General features: G+C 37.9%; 1 protein-coding gene across 1 annotated transcript in view; it reads right to left on the bottom strand.

Moving 5' to 3' along the window:
• Nucleotides 1-4,305, bottom strand: part of LOC135077803 (uncharacterized) — a 34,895-nt gene extending 30,590 nt beyond the window's left edge. Inside the window, exons 1-2 of the mRNA XM_063972347.1 lie at nucleotides 4,123-4,305; nucleotides 3,564-3,710 (exon numbers count right to left, since the gene is read on the bottom strand). Of these exons, the coding sequence (XP_063828417.1) occupies nucleotides 3,564-3,710; nucleotides 4,123-4,230 (255 nt within the window). The 5' untranslated portion in view covers nucleotides 4,231-4,305. The remainder of the gene's footprint in view (nucleotides 1-3,563; nucleotides 3,711-4,122) is intronic.
• Between the last annotated feature and the right edge of the window lie 17,901 nt (nucleotides 4,306-22,206).

Genomic DNA, 22,206 nt, shown 5'->3' with positions numbered 1-22,206 from the left:
ACCGAGACAATTCTCGTTACCCGTTTCTGGGCAGCCGGCTATCTCGACATCATTTGATAGCAAAGCTTGGTCGCGGATTGATATTTCGGTTTGCAAGTGAACTATCTTTTCCTCCAGAATGCCTACATCTGGCCTGCCCTCCAACTCCAGTACCTTTCCTTCAAGCTGTTCAATACGTGAGTTTTGTGCTTTGATGGTGTCTGTTAGAGAAGTGATAGCTTCGCGCAGGCTTTTTGTCTGGCTACAAATTAGTTCGCTCATGTAACGTTTCAGTTCTTCAAGCATTGCGTTGTCACCGACTGGGGTTTCAGTATTATCTGTATACAGATGATCTTCTGTAGGGTCCGCAGGCAGGCGCGCTGTTTTTGAACGGAAAGTCACATTATTAGCATCACTGTCTATGTGAGTTATGTGACCCCTTGTGTTCCCGGAGGGTATCGCGGAAGAAGATGCCTGTTGTTCCTTTTCTGTGTTTCGAATTGGTGTGTTTGTGTTTCCAGTCTTTGGTTGTTTACTCATACATAGAGGACACTTCCATCTATCCTTGCGTTCCATTAGGTCAAATAGTTTCTGACTGATATTAGCACACTCCAAGTCGTACGTCAACCTGCAGCTCATGCACTGTATAACGTTTCTCCTGGGCAACGTGTTCTTGCACCCACCACATATTTTCTGTGCAGTACTCATGATGAATCAGTGAAAATACAAAAAGATTGATAGAAGTATTGATCTTATCTCTCTGTACCCACAACGTGAGCAATGGTTCGACGTGTGACTGTGTGGGATCCTGCTGCAGGCGTTTCCTCCTTGTCAAAGAAAAAAAAAAAAAAAATTTTTTTTTTTTCTTTCTTCACGTAGGTACTAGTTTGGTTTCCCTTAGGTACTTATTAATTATCACAAAAAATTAAAAAACATAATCAAAAAAAAAAAAGCAAAAACAAAAATAAAGTTCATCAAGGCTCGAACCGGCAATCGTTGCGTATAGTGCGGGCAAAAAATCCAATCAGCCACGCGCCGTGTAACTTGAGTGACGAATTGTCTGTACCTTATCGAGTAGTGAAGGCTATCCGTATAGTTTTTGTAAACAAGTTCGCTTTGCACTGTCACTACAAGATGAGTCACTGTCCGTTGAATCGACGAGTTGGAAGTTTTGATTGCAATTTTTACACACAATTCACACTACAGCTTGGAGCCGATTTCACAGTTCGCAGGCACGATTATTCCTGTTTCTAATGGTGTATAATTTAAAGCGTAACTCAGACTTTTTACTACATTTTGCAATAATAAATCACGGAGACTCTAATACACGTCTATTTTTGACGAGGGCTACCCTCCTCCTTTAAGGGTAAAGCCAGAAACAAAGGACAAGTCAAATTAATACAATGCGCATATTTCGTTCCACTTTACAAACTACATACCTCGACTTAATAAACGAGCACCGCAGAACTCCAGTAAAATAACTTCTCTAAAGATCCTGACGTTTCCAAACAAATACAGATTTAAAGTTGAAATTTTTGCCGGTATGGCAGCGATTGCTGGATTGCCCTAACAAGATCCTAGCTGGAGGCGCGCCCAGTCAAAGGAGTGTATGCGCATGTTTTACTTTGAAAGTCCTCCTTGCCCTCTGGCATGTTAGGAGCCCAATAGAGATTGGTTCAGTAGGCAGTTTAATAACGATGGCTGAACAAGAGATGATATTTGATATTACTTCAAAAGCGGAAGAATGATTTGACCAAAAATATTTTCATTGTTGCTAAGACGAGAGCATATGGCTCGCACTATCAAAAGGTCATCATATCTCATGTAGAGCCAAGCTTCTAACTCTAAACACCGTATCAAAACGTCAAAATTGTGGTTTCTATGTGACGTCAAGTTTTATATATCAAAAGAAGGTTCTTTTATTGACCATAACATAAATCAAATTCTACCCAAATGTTAGTAATTCTTCTTGGTACAGTACTAAATAATTACGTTTTGTGAGAAGCGAGCCTACCTTGTCTGTGTTTACTATATTCCTCATGTCATACAGTCAGGCCACGTTCAGCCTTAGAAGGGTTAAACTTGAACATGATACAATATTCAAGTATTTTGACTTAATTTTGGTAACTAATAGTAGTTTTTGACCAATTTATACATAACTAGCGGCCGCCCGCGACTTCGTACGCGTGGATCCCGTTTTACCCCCTTCATCTATCTTACGCGGTTTAGATTTTTTCATATAAATCTTTTTTCCCGCTAACTCCACTTCCCGTGGGAATTTTGCAATATCCTGTTGTAACTATGCTTTATGTTTACTAGGTACCTTAGTATGCATGCCAAATTTCAAGCGTCTAACTTAAGCGGTTTAGATTTTTCATACAAAAGGATTTTCCCGCTAACTCCTGTTCCCGTGGGAATTCCTAAGTATACTATAACCTGCCCAGGAGTATGAAGAATAATTGTACCAATTTTCGTTAAAATCCGTCGAGTAGTTTTTGTTTCTATAAGGAACATACAGACGGACAGACAGACAGACAGACAAAAATTTTACTGATTGCATTTTTGGCATCAGTATCGATCACTAATCACCCCCTGATAGTTATTTTGAAAATATATTTCATGTACAGAATTGACCTCTCTACAGATTTATTATAATTTATACATAATTACATTGGACAATTAAGTTGATTCCAGCTAAATGGCTGCAATAACGATAGCATTTTCTAAGCTAATGATTCGTACATAACACATTCAATTGCACAGTTATTGCAATGAACGGGTAAATAGGTCAACATGGTTAATAACACTTTCATTAGTATTTCCTATGTGAAATTAATACCCTATGTTTGTACAAAACATGTTTAAGATGCGTATTTGCAGTTACAGAATTTCTAGCAGTATAAGATCATGCATGATATTATTGACAGTCGTTCTTGGCCAGTAGCGATGAAGCATGGGCAGGTGTGCTAAAATTCTGTTAGAGAGTAGCGACCAAGAGTGGGCTAGAGGTTACATTTGGCGCCTGATGCAGTGATGCAATAAACGACCTCTAGACATATCTAATTTTTCCTAATGAACCTTAGCCACCAGATACGGGAGTGTTTAGTGATTATCAAAGAATCCAATTCGTATTGGCGTTCTCCTGGGATTCAACGTCAATACGTTACTACTAATAAGATCTTAGTTCGCATTCCCGAAACATCTATTCAGTCAGCATTGACTGGCAAACTTAGCAGTGCAGAAGTGTTTACAATCTCATTCGAAAGTCATTACATATAGCCTATGCAGCATGGACACTGTAGCACATTTTCACTTCATTTACTAAAGCCTGGTCCGTGAGCACGCAGAATCCCGTCCAATGACCCCAAGCTACCCATCCTTATCGCTCGCGCGTAATTATATTGCTGTCGCGACTGTGCGACGCACGCCCGCAGTGAGTGTGCGAGCGCGACAGCAACATAATTACGTGCGAGCGACAAGGATGGGCAGCTTGGGGTCATTGGACGGGATTCTACGTGCTCACGGACCAGGCTTTACACTACAGTAACTCCCTACTAATAGTACTTACATTATGTCGTACTTACATCAACAGCGCCAAGGAACAGAATGAGTCCATGAAAAACTTGAGCGGGTATCATGACCAGTAGCATTATTTTCAGCACGGTTGACATATGCCCTTTGCTGTTGACATGGACGAGAAAATATAGTATCGCGTAGCATATTACTGAGGTCTGAAAATAAGTAGGCTATTAATGTCCCATAGACAAATTAGATGAACTTGAAATCATTATGAATTGCTCAATGAAAACACTGGTTGGTTGGCAAAAACAACTTAAAAGACGTTATGTTGTCCTGAAGTGGTGGGTAGGGCAAGGTATATTTGAGACGTATTTTTCAAAAAATAACTACCCTGTAGGTGCATCACTTTATTTAGAACAAAGCCTTGGTAAATATGTGTTACCAGATATCATCACAAGATGATAATGTTGATGCTTTCAATAGTTGTGGATTGTAACCTCAACAGGGACATTTTTTGTGATGATTATGCTATCTATAGCTTTCAGCAGCTCTGCTTACTTTTAACTAACACACTAATCTAAATTGGTAACAATGTTTTTTTATAGCAGTAACAAACATACTTACAACTTTCACCCATCCTATACATAGCACAGCATGCCTCAATGCCTTCTTTCTCAAATTTAATTCCTCCTCACTCAACGGCCTGGTGCATACAACCGTGTCTACCATCATCTTGCTAGATCAAAATACATTAAAAACTTGCAATTTTATCATTCAGCTTTTGTGTTTGTTTATTTGTAGGCAGTGACAAAATTTTGACTGACATAAGGTGACGTTTCGATTGTGTTAAAAAAAGTTATTTGTACTCTCTGGTTTTGAAATAAGGTTATGATTGTTATTTGAACTTTTGCTTCACTTTGCTTTTAGTTTAGGCTCGGTTTCCACCAAGGTGGAGCGGAGAAGCGTCGGCGGATTTTTTTTATAGAATTTGACTGTCGCGGCAAGACGGCGCTGAGTGGAGTTGCGCGGTTATTCATAACCAATCAGACAAAGGCATATCAAGCTTAACACTGTGGGATTTTGTGTATTTGTATTAAGAGCAAAGCAACAATAATGTGTTGTCTGATGTGCTGTCGTTTGTAGGTAATTTCGATTAAGGTGGTGATAAAGCGAATAGGTTTCCAAAAGGTGGTAGCCCCAACCGCCGCGGTTATTCATAACCAATCAGATTTCATTATTTCCACTTCTCTTCTCCGCTCCGCTCAGCCTTGGTGTAAACGAGCCTTATATTATAAGCTAAGGCCCACTGAGCAAATAAATCACTAATTTGGAAAAAGTCCTGGCATTAAGTAACCCGAAAAATCTATGACGTGGTTTGATCCCGGTTCTCCTGCATAACAGCAAATCGTAATTGTTTAAAATACCATTATAATCTACAACGTGTTACTTAATGAGAATTAATTTGATACAGATTCTCACCAAATGTTAATTTCTCGCAAGTTATCCCGTTCCCCGCACAATGTACGCGTTCTTGAGTATCAAGTGACTCGATTAACAAGGTAAACGGTTCCAGGAAATGCAACTAGTATCAAAGTTGTTCGGAACTCCTGGAGCGGCAAGGAGAAGAACTTATCAGCATTAATTTCATTTTACTTGGTAGTAGGTATACAAAATATTATGTAGGTTATTAAGTCGTTGAAGACCCAACAGGTAATGCATGAACTGCAGGGAAATAATGTATTTGTATTAAAAGAAGAAAAAATTATTCGGGAATAAAACTGTTAGGATATGATTTGATTTGATATGAATTTGAATACTCACACAAAAATAATTTGCATAGGTTTTTATTAACCTTATTTTCTTTAAAACCATTTTTTTTTTACACAAATCTAAGTCAATTTTTCATCTTCATTCCGTAAAAACCTCACATTACTATTAAAATGGCCGTAATATTATTACCACTATGAATAATTTACTACCAGTTTGTAGCTAAGCTTCATTGATTACTCAAGTGAGTCCTGCTTACATACTTAACGTGTTTAACTTGTACAACTCCACGTAGTTCCATTCATGGAATCTTGATATCAAGAGATACTTCCTCATGTTGATTTTGGAATCTTCAGAGTATAGAATGGCAGAGTGAGTTGGTTCTAAGAACTGTGGCAAAGTGGGAGTTCCGAAGAGGGCTTTGAATATCGCATGTTTGAGGTATATTAAGATTTCCTGGTACTACACTCAACATCAAATAAACCGCACCTTCCGCGACGCGAACTTTAAAGATTTTCTTCTGACACAATCATAGTGCCCCGACAATATTGGTGTTATTTGAAAGACCAGTAAATATCCTTTAAGAAAAACACATTTAATTGCTCAATAAATGATTAACCCATTAGAGGTCACTGTACTCAAATGGGTACAGCTATATTTTTACGTTTCAATTGCAAATCTCACAAAATTAACATGGGTTGACTTGTTATTTTACGTCATTATGACACTATTAAAGTATATTGACAAAAATTACGCGGGTAGTGGGACTTTTTTTGATAAAAAGTAACAGTTGAAGTTGTGTCACTGAAACGTAGTGGAGGTAGGTGTTTAATTTTTATTTTTTTTATAACAATTACTGCTCATAAGTCGATTTTTTTGTTTAATTACTTTTGAATACATACCAGAGTAAGTTATAAAGCACAATATAATATAATATTTACATCTCAAATGAAATTAGGGTCATGTAAAAGTTACTGTACTCGGTTGGGTACAATGACAACATGCGTAAGTAAAAAAACTATATTTATTTTTTGCTCTTTCGTAACATTTTACAGCTCAAAAGAGCTAAAAGGGACTTGAGGATGTTATTGGAGCCGTTTTACAGGATAGTTATGACGATGAACGTATTTTGGCTAATAATTATACCACCTGATACAAGTGCGTTGACTGAAAAAGAGGATATGGCGACGTTTTTCATACCGTAAGGGTATTTATGAACAGAAGGGATAGTGGCAGCAAAGGCAGTTTATAGGACGACAGTGATAATGAACCACTGGCGTGAAAAATAAGCCGATAGGTTCCCACAAATCCGCACCCAATCAAAAGTCATAATTCTTCAATCGCTGTAGATACTTCCAAAGTCTGTGGTGATAAGTTTGCTATATTTTGTGAAGAGCTGCAGGGCCTGAAACTTGCACAGTATTTGAAAAAAGCTGATTATAACAATATTATTATATCCAATAGATAACTACGATGCTTCTCATTATCATTATGATATTTCTATTGACTATAATCATATCAGTATCCAATCAACACAATATACTTGGGATTCCTATAAAGCCCTATATATTTTGGTACTATCTGAGTACCACAAGCTACCTCGAGAGACTATGTACTATACTTTACTGGTCACTAGATGAAGAGATATGCTAAATAAACAACGAAAATGCGTCCGGCTGTACCAATGGTTGATGGCTTTTCTTCAAAATGGAGTTGGAAAATATACCATCAAAACTGAAAAAGAGCTGGGGTATGTTCTTTGTCATTTAACAGTGCGTTGGCAGTGTAAGAAGTCCCTTAAAACAATTTTTGACGAAAAGGCGCATTTTGAAAATTTGCATACCTAGGAGGTCATTGTACCCAATTGAGTACACCCCTGTAATTTCATGAAAACAACTTTTTTTCAGGATTTTCTTGTATTTTGTTTTTTTTTTTGCTCTGATTTCAATATGAAAATAAAGAAAAAATTTAAAATATATTAGTACTTTGTGTTTGACCTCTAATGGGTTAACATATACCATAAATGTGACTTGAAAAAAGACCTCACTTTGGGCTCACCTTTGGGATCAATTAGACCAATTTTTATGGTTATAAAACCAAATATTGATCACACGTGTCCTCTTTAACAGATAGATAGCGATTAATCCCAACTTAACAGTTTTATAGCCATAAAAGTTGGCTTAAGCGTAACTACCTTTTTTTTGAAGAAGTGACTCTGGATCCTTCTAAAGACACATTTTTGGGGTAAAAACCTTTCCTTTAATGAAATGAAGTTTAGAACTAGGCTTTTCAATGGTGCCAATATTGGTGGGAAGTGGGGATGCATACGTTTGAAAATGCTTGCCGCGGGAGGTGCGATTTATTTGATGTCGAGTGTATTAACACTTAAATATTTGACAAGATATTGCTCGGCTATCTTCGTGGATTTCAGTACCCGTCTAACGCCCATATTCACAAACATTAATATGAGGTCTCACAGAGCGCGTGGACGCACAGGGTGACACATGAACCAATCAGAGAGCTCTATTTAACGCTGTGCGTTCGATTTTCTGCTACACTTAAGCAAGTATCGTTTGTGAATCATTATCATCAGCATTTCAGCCATAGGACGTCCACTGCTGAACATAGGCCTCCCCCAATGATTTCCACAATGGCCAATTGGTGGCGGCCTGCATCCAGCGCCTTCCCGCTACCATTATAAGGTCGTCGGTCCACCTTGTGGGTGGACGTCCTACGCTACGCTTTCCGGAACGTGGCCTCTACTCCTGCTTTTGACTAAAACTAAAATGATAATGGCGATAATGAACTACTCATTTACTGAAGTATGGGTAGACTTTGGCAATTGTTCCCTGTACAAGGTTATATTTTAACCCCACATCAGCAGGGGCTGAACAGGGAAGCAGCGAATTATGCCCAATACAAAAGTACAACTTACCGGGAAGACTCGGTAATAACTTTGTATAAAGTACGTATTTTTGGAAATAAATGACTTTTTTATATGAACTGAACCTACATCTATTTTTCACAGAACTGCCTTATAAATGCAAGACTTCTACAAGTAAGCCCGTTCTATTTAATCTCTTACTGATTTCTCGTCTGACTGAAGTCGGCTCGCGTACATTCCGCGTATTCAAAGGTCGCACGAGCGTTCAGGTGTGAACTCTATGTACTGACCTGAGGTACTGACAAAGGCACATAAAGCTTAACACTGTAGGATCTTGTGTAGTTGTATTAGGAGCGATTATTCAACAGTAATGGGTAGTCTAATGTGCTGTCGTTTGTTTGTACGTGTTATTTCGATACAGGTGGTAGATCAAATAGTTTTAGAACATTGGTTTCCAAAAGACAGCCCCCGAGTGGGCGACGGCGCTTTTCAGAGGAGGTAGTGCGTCCAAAGCCAAATAGGGGGCGTTATGATTTTTATTTGTGTGCTTCGCCATTCCTGACTAATAAAGTAAAGAAGTCATTATAACTAACTTTCTACATTTAAATCGGCTGAAAAGATAAGTTTAGTTAATATTGAAACCGAAACAAATTGTGAAATACCTCAATGTTCAGACATTTTAATGACATCAAAAGTAGGATAAATAAGTATCTTTCGTGTAAATGGGGTAGTACATAAAATGTTGGGAACGTCTAGTTTAGAACTTGGGCCAGTATAATGCTTTGGTAAATACCTACTTAATTACTTTAGTTATGGAGTAAAGTGAGTACTTATATCCAGTTTCAGAGCTGTGGGTGTAGATTTTTAATTTCTAAGTAAGTGCTATATCTATCCAGGGGATAGCTTAATGAACTTAGATTAGTATTCGTAAATAAATTGATTAAGTTATGGTATTAAGTATTTTGTGTGTTAGGTAATGTCACATTAATATCGATACTTGTTTAGAAAGAAATAAACACGAGGAGGTACATAAAATTAAGCTTTTATTGTACCTACTCTTATCTACTCCTACGACTATATTTTATTTAGTAGAAACGGTATTTAAGTCAGTGTCATTTTTATACTTAAACTGATAATGAACAATTAGATAGCAGATCTAGTACTTTTAAAATCTGAAGTCTGCACAGGTAAGATAATTCTACCATTTTCCACACTGCAGCTCAAAGTTTCAAACGAATTGGAACCTAAATGTTTTAATTTAGCACACCAAATCCCTTGATAAGCCCCGATGCAAAAATTAATTCAATTTAATACGCTGACTTCGCACTTCGTTGCTAGTTAAACGATGCAAATCCTGACCAATAATTGCTAAACTTCGCCGCCATGTTGGAAACTTTCGAGATTGGTTTTTTTACCGACTTCAAAGTGTCTTGAGTAAAATGTATTCATATTTAAAAGGTACGTTTAAATCTAAATAAGTACTTAAGTTCTCAGCAAAGTTTGAGATAAAACTGGTTGAAAAATTAAGGGAGCGATTTAATTTTAAGGGTTACTTTTTTGTTAGAATAAAATAGAATTATTTGCATGGTGTTAAATAGACAGTCTCATACGCGCGTATCTTTTGTGAATTGAACTGCATTATCCAGATGAGGATTTTTTGATAATGTAGCTAATACGATTAAAATAGGAATAGGATTCCAGATAAGTATGTCGTACTCAATTTTAACTACTTAGGTACATACTAATATGAAGTAATATGTAGGTATTAATAAAATAAATAAAAATGTAATTATTGCCTTCAAACCTATTAACGCTTTCAATCAAAAAATACCTTATTATCTTCTCCAATTCAAACTCAAGATCGAAGTGAATACTTTGTCCTGCAGTGGACAGAATTCGGTTGAAAGACAGAGAAAGAGAAGGCTGCATAAAAGCACAAGTTTGCATTTTTGGACTGAATAAATAATTTCCCGATTATGCCCTAATTGAATATTTTTTGTAAACAGACCAAATCCACAATTTCACAGCAATATTAATATTCCGATTCACATCACCCGCACGCCCGAAACGTAACGGTAGATTGAACGCACTAATTACCGTGCCAACGGACTGTTAGTGTTGTCACTGGGTCTGGGTGGGAATATATTTCCCACCACTAGTGTTGAGCCACACGATGCATTATGGATCACGTAGAGAGTTGAGTTTGATAGATTTTTGCTACGTTTGTTACTTTCAGTCTCTCCCAAAGATTTCTATAAAGACCAGTCCTGCGCCGTCTGCATCCCAGATCCTTCTAGTAAAGCCTTTACTGGATCGTCGATCCATCAAGATACTGCCTACACTACATCTTCCGGTCCGTGGTCACCTTGGGAGACTTTTGCCCTAACGAACCATCAGTTCTATGAGCTATGAACTGCATTTGCTTGCCGCATTTAATTCTATTCATCTGTGCTATTTTTCATATTGTTGTTATGGAAGAACCAGTTTGGTAGCGGCCTGCATCCAGCGCTTTCCTGCTACTTTTATGATGTCGTCATCGGTCGGGCAACATGGAAAGCATTGGGGAGGCCTATGGCTGAGATGATGATGATGATGAAGAATCAGATTAGCTAAAACTTGACAGAATAAATGTACTTATATTGTACTTACCAAAAACACATTTCGTTTGATGTACTGATGAAAATATTGACGGCCATCCGATACCTGATTAATATTTGACCTAAAGCAGTGAATTGACAGTAATTGGCTACCGGGTCAGCTCTCTGTAAGTGATGAGCAGATGACATCTGTAATCGTCGATCGTTTGGTGTAATTAATTGATAAATCGGAATGTGTAATGTATGATTAGAAGTGACAGTTTTACGATAATTGAGGGGTATACCTTTGTCAAGTTTAAGGGATAAACCTTTTGTAACATTATGGATGCTATAAATTATTGAGTATTTTAATATTGAAAGTTGTATCAAAAGTCTTTGAGTTTGAAACCAAATGTGATGATGACCTATTCAAACCAATCAAGTTATATTTCAATCCACATCATAACGAAATTAAATATTTTTCTTTCTTTACTTATTTCGAGCGTTTTATCAATAATCAATACCATTGTTGTGTCGTATCACAAAAGGTGTAGTATTGAAGCTTAATCTAAATATATATAACTCAAAGGTGACTGACTGACTGACTGAATGACTGACTGACTGACATAGTGATCTATCAACACACAGTCCAAACCACTGGACGGATCGAGTTGAAATTTGGCATGCAGGTAGATGTTAGGACGTAGGCATCCGCTAAGAAAGGATTTTACGAGGGGGTAAAACAGAATCCACGCGTACGAAGTCGCGGGCGGCCGCTAGTAAAGTATATGAAGATATTATTTTATTAATTATAGTAATAAGCTTGGCGTAGCCTACATTACAATAATTCAGTTTTGGGACTAAGCCCTCACCTAAGTTACCCTTGACTAAGTACCTACTGCAGTATCTAGAGCTTAATTAAATTCTCTCATAACAACCAATCAGACCTAAGTTATGTGTCAGCGCTACAAGAACAGTGCTTTAACTTGCTTTAGTATTATTATAAAGGGCTACATAAGCTAAGGAATTAATGAGATTAAATGCGTATTAGATTTAAGAAACAAAACAGAGTAGAGGAAAAAAAAGACAATCTAATTTAGAAGATAGATTCTTAGAAACTACTGCTAATATTTATCTAGTACCTAATTTGTAATCCGATTCACATTATTAGGAGAGAATCACTGAACTTAATAAGTACTGGTGGTAAGAGATTCCTGCCCGTTTTCACCACCAATGCCTAATTTTTAAGTGACCCTACGACAACAAAATTCCTGTTATTTGTTACCATAGAGGTCACTTTAAAATTGGAGATTGATGGTGAAAATGGGCTTCCATCTACTCGTATCTGAGCATGGTGACAGGATAATTAACATGAAAGAATGACGTAGGTACCTACCTAGAGTAGGTAGGTATGACGAAAATATAAAAACATTTGATTTAAAAAAACAAAGATAGAACATTCACACTCGTTTATAACAATAAGCTAATATCTATCACCAATCACCTTCAATGTAAGCTGAGCTCTACAAAGTCTTTGTAAGGTAGCAAAATATATTTTCTATATTTCAGTTTCACAAAACATTTTGCACTATATTGTGGGATTTGAGAAGTCAAAGAGAAACAAAGCGTTTGAAATATCACGTCTATAGTTTAAAGCTCAGGTGAAAGCTTGCCGGAAGCGATCGTACGAATCGTTGAAAGTTCAGTGCTTTTTCGTTCGCTGACTTTAGGGTTTGTAGAGGTAACAAATAATTCTAGTTTGTAAAATGAAACAAAAAAATATTTTACGTGATTTTGTATAGCATCATTTTGTCCTAAATCAAACAAAACTTGTTACTGAAGTGTGTTATCGTTCCTATGAAAAAAATATGAATACCTACCTACTTCCCTACCTAACCTTATTTTTGTAAGGTATTTATTTACCCACAGTACCCAACCCATCCCTATTATAAACAGAAATTTTATTCCATTGTAAATAGATAATTTATTGTTAATTTTCTTGGTTTGGGTGAGATTCATTATTTTGACCAAGATTTTGCACTTGTGATTTTTTTAAAGTAGGGGTTCCGCAGAATCGAGTTAATCGCTAAAATCAAGTGGCAGTGGGCGATGCATATAGCTCGTAGAGCTGATAGCCACTGGGGCAGGAAAGTTCTTGAGTGGCGACCACGAGCCGGAAGACGTAGCGTAGGCAGGCCCCCCACTAGGTGGACCGACGATCTGGTGAAGGTCGCGGGAGGTGCCTGGATGCGAGCGGCGCAGGACCGGTCTTTGTGGAAATCCTTGGGGGAGGCCTTTGTCTAGCAGTGGACGTATCATTCAGTTGAAACGAAGGGGTTCCTTAAATGTCTCATATGCTTAATAATGGATTAAAGCTTCCATTGTACTCGTAGTTACGTCCAAAGCTCAGTCACAAGTTTCAGGCAATTCTAATATAAATCAAAGAGTTATCGGCTAACTGCAACGGTAACTTACGTCCGATTGCACGAGTAATGGTCGCGGTACTCGATCTCATTGACGGGTAAAGGTGTATTCACATTAGTAATGTTTAACTACTTAAAAATAAGATGATGATTTTTATTACAGGTAATAAGCGTGTAAACTTCATCCAATCCGGACTCTACTTTCATCTTCAATAGGTAAGAGTTAAAATCAGAATCAACCTCTTTAGGATTGGAGTGGGACAGAATTTTTCTGTAAATAGTTGTAAATCAGTTTCGAAATCATTCTTCTGCGAAAGCCAACGGATGCGTCACCATTCCATGGCGAAAATCATCAATTTTTTGTGTATACCTACCATCTAAGGATCTGATCCAGAATCTTCAGGTTGACAGCCCCTAACTAAATCACGAATAAGTTAACTTCTACATTCGTATAAACACGTCATCGTACAAAAAAACAAAAACCAAGTAACATCTGATTTTCTAACTACACTCGCGAGCAAAACTATGGAATCACTTACATGAAGTTGTTTCCACGCGATCTTGTGTACTAACGAATTTGTTAGTAACAAAAAAAGTCGCACCATTTTAAAGATTAAACTTTTACCTTTTAATTGATACCAAATTCATTTAAATCACACCAGTATTTAAAAAGATATCGCGGCTGATGTGAAGAAGTAAGGAAAAAGACATGTATCAACTGTTTGATACGTCGCGAGTTGCGGCCTACTTACCCCCTATAAAAACACGTGTTTTAGGATTTTTGCTTTCACATGTTGATCCATACACATCTCCGCTTTTTTTGACACTTTAACTGGGATTCTACACCTAAAGAAGCAGCACAAATCGTTGCACTATTGCAAGAAGGGCTCAGCCAGCGGGCTGTCGCACGTTAGCTCCACATAAGCCAGTCCTGGGTTTCGAAAGTTTTAAGACGCTTTCAGGAGACTGGTGGCTTTATCCCGAGACCAAGTTCTGAACAGCGCCGGTGCATATCGCAGAGGGATGACCGTTTTTTCATGTCAACCTCTCTATGAAATCATCATTTGAGTGGTATCGACGTCCAGCAAGAGCTCAGAAATGTTCGTAGGATAGCTGTTAGCGTGTGGACAGATCGTCTAAGATATAAGCAATAGAATTTGACTCCAAAAAGGCCTGCCACAGGCTCGAAACTGACGGCAGGTCACCGACAAGCACGCTTTCAATTAACTCGCACTTATTTTGATGGGTAGGCGAGTAATGGAGGCGAGTTTTGTTCTCCGATGAATGCAGACTGTGTTTGCAGTGCAGCAGATGAAGAGGTCGGGTCTATAGGCAGCGATTTGTGCAGTGCTGGTTCGCTGAAACAGTGGCTTATGGGGGTGGCTTGCTCGACTTCCCATCGAGATGTGTACGAGCAAATTGAAAGCGTGCTTATCGGTGACCTGCCGTCAGTTTCGAGCCTGTGGCAGGCCTTTTTGGAGTCAAATTCTATTGCTTATATCTTAGACGAACTGTCCACACGCTAACAGCTATCCTACGAACATTTCTGAGCTCTTGATGGACGTCGATACCAGTCAAATGACGATTTCATAGAGAGGTTTACATGAAAAAACGGTCATCCTTCTGCGATGTGCACTGGCGCTGTTCAGAACTTGGTCTCGGGATAAAGCCACTAGTCTCCCGAAAGCGTCTTAAAACTTTCGAAACTCAGGACTGGCTTATGTGGAGCTGACATGCGACAGCCCGCTGGCTGAGCCCTGCTTGCAATAGTGCAAGGATTTGTGCTGCTTCTGAAGGTGTAGAATCCCAGGTAAAGTGTCAAAAGAAGCTGAGATGTGTATGGATCAACGTGTGAAAGCAAAAATCCGAAAACATGTGCTTTTATAGGGGGTAAATGGGCCGCAACTCGCGACGTATCAAACAGTTGATACATGTCTTTTTCCTTACTTCTTCACATCAGCCGCGATATCTTTTTAAATAGTGGTGTGATTTAAATGAATTTGATATCAATTAAAAGGTAAAAAATTAATCTTTAAAATGGTGCCACTTTTTTGTTACTAACAAATTCGTTAGTACACAAGATCGCGTGGAAACAACTTCATGTAAGTGATTCCATAGTTTTGCTCGCGAGTGTAGACTGCCACCATTCTTTCCAACAAAGACAAAATGTAGTCAAATTACTAGTATTTTCGCTTGCTACTCTGGTGTGGTTTCGCGCTAACTCCCTGACCACTAAAGTGCAGCGGAACAGAGAATTTTCTACTAGTAACATTTCACGAAATCCATGTGAGCTGTACAATACTGTACATCACCAGGGCAGGAGTATTCATTCAACAGCCTCTTATATGTATAGTTTAGGTTTAGGGTGCTTTCAATCTAGACGTTTCGTCTCGAATATTTACGAACGTCAACGGATAGATGGCGCTTTTTTGTAAATCTTTCTTACGTCTTATTTATTTATTGAAATTTAGTTTGTCACAGATCGTAATAAATTATAGCCTATATGTTATTTTGGGTTATAATCAATAATACTGTAAAGTTTCGTCAAAATCAGTTCAGAAGTTTTTGCGTGAAAGAGTAACAAACATCCAGACATCCAAACTTTCGCTTTCGCGAAGAGCAAGATACCATTGTTTTCCACCTTTTCCTACTTATTAATAACTCTGATATAGAAAGGTTTTTATTTTTAAATCATTCAATGCTTTTAATTAAGCTGTAAGAGAGTTCCGACTAAAAATATCGAGACCGAGCTAAAGTAATACGTAAAACTGATATTTTCTACAAACGATATGAGTAACATTACTGTTTAATTAATATTTTACATCTCATTTGTTAGAAGTTTGTTGAAATAAATCTAAGCAAAGCAGTCGTATTTTAAACAAGTAAAGTGTAATAATAAATTATTTTTCGTGGAAGTTTTCGAATATGAATGTGGCTTCAGTGTGGTTTTAAATGGAAAATTGCCTTTGTCAGAAAATGTTTTTCAATCGATGGAAACAAATGAATATTTTACAGAATCCTTTCGGGTGAACTAGTTTATTATTGGGCAGAGTTATTAATTGAGTGCAAGCTTTATCTTTTAAAGTGGATTTTAAACCTACTCGTACTGACACGACTTAATCCGGTGGACTATATGTATGAATAGAAAAAAAATCTAATAATATTTTCAGTCTATTGTCCTTGACTTTAAGTACTACCAGGCCTGTTCATCTCCGCGAGTTTACATCGAAAACAAAACACGCACGATGGCCCACCTACAGGATACTATTCGACAAGGCCTCACATACGAGCGAACATTGACTCACGCACGCGTATTCTTGTGTATGATGGAAGAAAATAAAGAAAATGGTGTACTAAATACTGTGCAGTATTTAACTGCCTAAATAGGTAATAATAAAAACACAGAATGTACTTTTTTAAGTTGCCTCAAGACTGAGAGGTAAATAAGTAGTTAATATTATTCATGATAATTCATGCTAAATCATGTATTTCCTCCACCATTTTCCGCAGTTTGGCACCTCACGTCACATCATTTTACCGTAGTCAGCCCTATAGCTTCGGTGCAGTGCCGATCACTGACGTTTGTCAACAAAATGGTGCTTGACTCATGATGCAGGCTAAATTATACCATATTATTAATGACATTGAGCATACATTTTTTAAATACCTTCGCGAAGTAAAACTTAGTACTTATTATTATTCTGTGGTACTACTTACGAGTATCAGACAAAACACACAACCTTCTTATGAGTTAGAGCCAAAGCACACGACGCGTTTTCGCAGCACTCGCAACAAATATTTCTATGTAAGACGACGCAGCGACACCACTGTGCTGTCGCATCGCTGCGGCGCCGCCGCAACGCACCATGTGCTTTAAACTGTTACATTTTAGTTCGTTCATTTCAGCCAAGTTACGTTCACAGCTGGATAAAGGCCTTTTTTTTCGACTGAAAAATGCATGAATACTTACCGGCCCGGGGGAGCCGATGAGTTATGTGGGGCTCTCCTCGCCTGAAGGGCAAGGCCTACCAACTAAAAACCAGTCGGGTCCCTCTGATCGCGCTTAGTGGGGCAGTATACGAGTTGGTGAATCGTTCGCATGCCTGCCCCCACGCATCGGCCTCAGCCTCGCTCTACAGACCCCTTCAAGGGGTCCCCTCTCCAAAGCATGCTTTTTATAACGACCGGTCCTGCGCTGTCCGCATCCAGGTTCTTCCCGCGACCTTCATCAGGTCGATTACACACTCCAGATTAAATTTATATCGAGTAAGATTACTAAAGCCTATTGTCGTGAACTACAGGTACTTGTTAGATAAAAACTCCCAAAGTTTCGAATACGTTACGAACTCGCAACTCCTCGGCTTCGGAATGTAAAACACTCGTTAACAATTAGCTGGGAGCTCCACCCGTTCAACTTTAATTAACCTTTTGCTTTCTTGCGTGTAGATTCACTTTCCACCTGCGCGTTCGCTTTTGGGATAGGCCTGGTCACTGTTATTGTCGATATTGATGGGTCTTTTTACGATTTAGTGGGTTAATCAGTAAAATGTCTTCAAGTCATTGGGAATTTTTATCACGATAAGCTGGGACGTCCACTGATGAAAGCCTCCCCTAAAAGATCTCCAGATTGTCTAACTAAGGAGTAACTTAGAAGACTAATTACTTAAAAGAGAATATACTTCTAATACTTACCAATGAATCAAAAGCTTGAACGTTCCCATTGACCTATAACCATTTGGCAAGATGCACGGTGTCACAGTAGATCTATACAAATTAAAAAAGTTTGACTGTATAACTGTTTGAATATGACACCATTATGCTATCGTGTAAGGAAGAATGTCTTTCACGTTAATTTGTTTTGAATGTCTACGTACTTCTTCGGTCAACAATGCCAATTAGATATCGGGTCAGCGCAAAAATTACGTCTTGGGAAATAAGAGCGCACTTTAGAAGTGAGTTCTTATTTAATTAACGCCAACTCACAGATAGCGGGCTGCAGATGGGAATTTAAAGACTAAAATATTAAATTAATTAGATGCTATACGAAAAAAGAGATTAATTACAATATCACTTCTCAAGTGCGCTCTTATTTCCCTGTGCATTGTTTATCGCAGATGTACTTACTTACATCCTATTACAAAAATCTTAACCGTCTCGTGAAGGTAAAAGATTGTCCTTGACTTTTCGAATTAAAAGTAAAGTGCTTATGTTGGGATATAAAAAATCTTCTTAAACAGATTTTCGATATAAAAATTGAGTTCACATCCCTCAGGATCCAGCAGATGCTTATTTGATTTCATGCTTCAAAGTTACTCGTCGGCTGTTGGGAAGTTATCATAGAGCTTACAGCGCCATGTTTTAAGACTCCGTCATTAAAATACGCCCTTGTGGTACACTGGAATATTTTCTACAAAATTTTGTTACTCCTTTTTTGTTCGGTCTTGTTTAAACTAGGGCTCAATACTGAGGTCATTTCTTTGTGATTATGTATAGGGATTTACATAAAGCTTTTTTAGGAAACATCGAGTTACAGGCAGGACATTAGCTTAGTCTTTAAGTTGACATTAGTCTAACTACATTAATATCTAAATTAATGAAAAATATTGCTATGCCATAGTTTTTAGGCAAATGAGGTGTCATGCGAAACTACATATTCTACTACTACTAGAGGTCCCGGGTTCGATTCCCAGTGGAGACAGATTTTTCTGTTCGGTTTGGTTGGTGGTAGGGCTTGTTCTAAGTCCGCCTGGCTAGCTACCACCATCTTACCTAAGTCTGTAGCCATAACAACAATCTTAACAGCATTGTTGTGTTCCGGAAGTTAGAGGTAAGATAGCCAGTTCCTCCGTGGTTGAGGATTCCGGGTGAAGCTCGCTTCCACCTTCGGCCTGATCGTCACTTACCATCAGGTGAGATACAGACCAAGAGCTTCCTCGTTGTGGATAAAAAAAAAATTTTTAAAGTAGGGCCTGTTTTATAACATACTTTCAGCTTCTGTTTTGGTAAAGGTTCTGGCCACAGGAGGTTAAGGTCACAGGTTTTTTTGTACCAGGGTCTTTGGCTATCTTAACAAGTAAGCCTAACTGGTCTTGCTGTAATTAATAGGTACCTTAATTAGGTAGTCTTTGGTCTTGCTATAACGAATCATGGGCTGTGTCATAGAATGAAAAGTAAAATTGCCTCTGGATTTCTTTATTACTTACAATCAATCAACAAAACATCGCTAGTTAATAATAAAAATAATTACTCAAAATTAATAAATTAATGTGTTTGCTGTTATACATTTTAATGAGCCTGCAATGGTTCAAAGCAAACAGTTTTAGGTACACGCAATGAAATGAAATAAAATCATGCGCACACAGCGGTGACACATATAAAGTAATTAGCATACCGTATTGTTACAGAAGACTTTTGTATTCATTCTCTCATCGCAATGGTGGTCTTTACACCATGGTGTATCGAGAACTCCCGCAAGAATAGCATTAAAGGTAGGGGAGGCCGAGGAGAGTTGTGACATTTTTGGAAACCTATTCATTATATTATAGCGGTAGGGGAAGACGCCTAAACGGTGGACAGACGACATCCGGCAGCAGGCTGGAGTGAACTGGACGCGTGTATCCAGGGACAAAAGTCGGTGGAGGGTTGAAGCGCAGGCCTATGTTCGAAGGCGAACCTAGTATAGATAGATAGATAGATTCATTATCAACGAGGTCGCGTGTTTAAGCTCGAGACTTGAACTAAAAAGCGCATTGTTATAAGCTTGCTTATAGTACACAACTCTCTATTATTACAACTCACCTTGGTCTCCCCTACTGCTATAAATAGTAACGGGTTATAAAGTTTTAACAGAAAGAATCAGTTTTAAATAATATCATATTAATAATATTTTATTTCATTTACGTTCCAAATATCAACTCTTCTTCCAACTCGCTATAAATAAATAAATATAGTAAATCTATAAATCTATAGGTAGCTTGGGCACTAAAATAATCCAACTAGTGTAGGCTAAATTAATTAATTTAGACAAATTTGGAAATATTTAAAAAAATCACTAAGGATAGAAGTCACATAATCTTCAAGCTTAATTTACTTTAGGTATGCTCGTAAAGATATTTTCTGTTTAATCTTACCTTTAAAATAAAGTCGTGCCGTGTGAAGTCCCAATTCATACCTCGTTCCGAATGCGCCCATCGACCTATTTACATTTTTGCAATCATTGTTGCTTTTGTCGTTCGGTTTTTGTTTCACGAAGAGTCGAATGGGATAATTACCGGCGGATTGTGTCACTACTGGATTGGTACGTGTCTCTTTGTACAGCTGCAATTTGTATTCTGTATTGCGCCTGTCGCACTTTGTCAAGTAAACTTTGACGCCTGCAATTCTTATTCAGGCAATGTTACGTAACTGCGTTTCGGCTTTGTTTGCAGTTCAGGCGAAGCATAGTTCATAGTTAGTACTATCAGTACTATTATGAGTTTGACTGCACGGCCTGACGGACAAAAGCTGAGCTAAGGTATCTAAAACGGAGTGCTTTTGTTTACTCGTCTGTCTGAAAGATAATCTGGTCCCGTGAATACTGCATCTTGCAGGTGAATAGAATAGCTGTTACCAAATCTACTTACTGCCTTTTCATGTCAGTTTCATTTGCATTCCAAGGCAGATCTTTGTTTGAATAAATGCTCTGTCTTTTAGAATAAATGTAAACGTATTCCATGAGACTGAATTTTTTGTATTTTATAAGACTTTTTGGACGAAAAGATGTTGTGTAGTTTCTCGAACGCTGCCCAGGCGAGTTGGATTCGACAATTGACCTCTTTCTCGAAATTGGACCTACCTAGTTGAATCGTTTGTCCAAGGTAGAGTCATAGATACTTGTTAATTATATAATCTCGAGAATCGACGACCTCATAAAGCTAGCAGGAAGGTGCTGGATGCAGGCCCCTATCGATGTGGAAGTCATTGGGAAGATACCTATTATCAGCAGTGGACGTCCTGCGGCTGAAATGATGATAAAACTTTTTATATTTACAATGATAATATTTACAAAAAACATTGAAATACAAGATATTTACAAACACAATATTCTTTCACGTCTCCCCTATCCAATAGACCGCTTAATCCCGCGATTGGGGGTGTCTCGACGCATGGCATGACAACACTTCAAAACTTTGATTACAGGCGCTCAACTTCCGATGGATTCTGGTTGCAAGATGTACCATATCTGATTAGCTTCTGAACTCGCAAGCTCCTACTATGTATCTTGGAAGGAATTTCGCTTGTGGATATTGAAAATTTGAAATCGTTTAAATTCTCCGTTGCCTCTGGTAAATAAGAGAGAGTTGTGCTCATGCAGTGGAGAAATGACATGATTATGATGATCAATAAATAATGTTGGTAGGTAACACAGTACCTATGAGTCGTGCAAATAAACCGAAACGATTTTTTAACGTTGGTCATAAATTTTTAAATCACTGAATTAGTGTAAAATGCCTATTACCATTTTGTAGGCATTTTGTTTTTAGGTATGTTTGGCATTATTATAATCAGTTTAGCATGATCGTACCAATTTGTTTTGGGCCATAATTAAAGCCGCATAAGAAAACAACAGCTGTAAACAACTTGTCAAAACCCTGCTATGGTCAGGCTTAAATTCCTCGCCGAAAGTTCAGATATTATTTTATTCATTACCCTTAGCATCGGTAGTAAAAGCAGAAGAAAAGTCACGCGGTCTACTTAGCGTCTTCAGAGACAAACTACAGTGTTCAACAATCAAATACACGTAAAAATGAACCTAGCTCCATAGCCACAAGAACTAAGCCATCTCTGCGTGGTTTGTACCTAAGTTACTTAAATATTTAAGGTAAGCTTCCATCTGAGAACCGTCCTAGTTTGAGTAGGAAACTTTTCCTTTGGACGCTAAAATAAAGAAAGTAGTGAGACAAAGGTTCAAAACTGACCTTATTTTAGTTACATTGCATTTGCCAAGAAAACTTCACTTTACTAAAAAAATAATATTTTATTCAGCGACACAAAACAACATCAAGAAAATCAAACAAAA

The sequence above is a fragment of the Ostrinia nubilalis genome, chromosome 14 (assembly GCF_963855985.1).
Source record: "Ostrinia nubilalis chromosome 14, ilOstNubi1.1, whole genome shotgun sequence".
Classification (NCBI taxonomy): domain Eukaryota; kingdom Metazoa; phylum Arthropoda; class Insecta; order Lepidoptera; family Crambidae; genus Ostrinia; species Ostrinia nubilalis.
The sequence above is the reverse complement of the archived record's forward strand: the minus strand, read 5'-3'. Positions and strand labels throughout refer to the sequence as shown.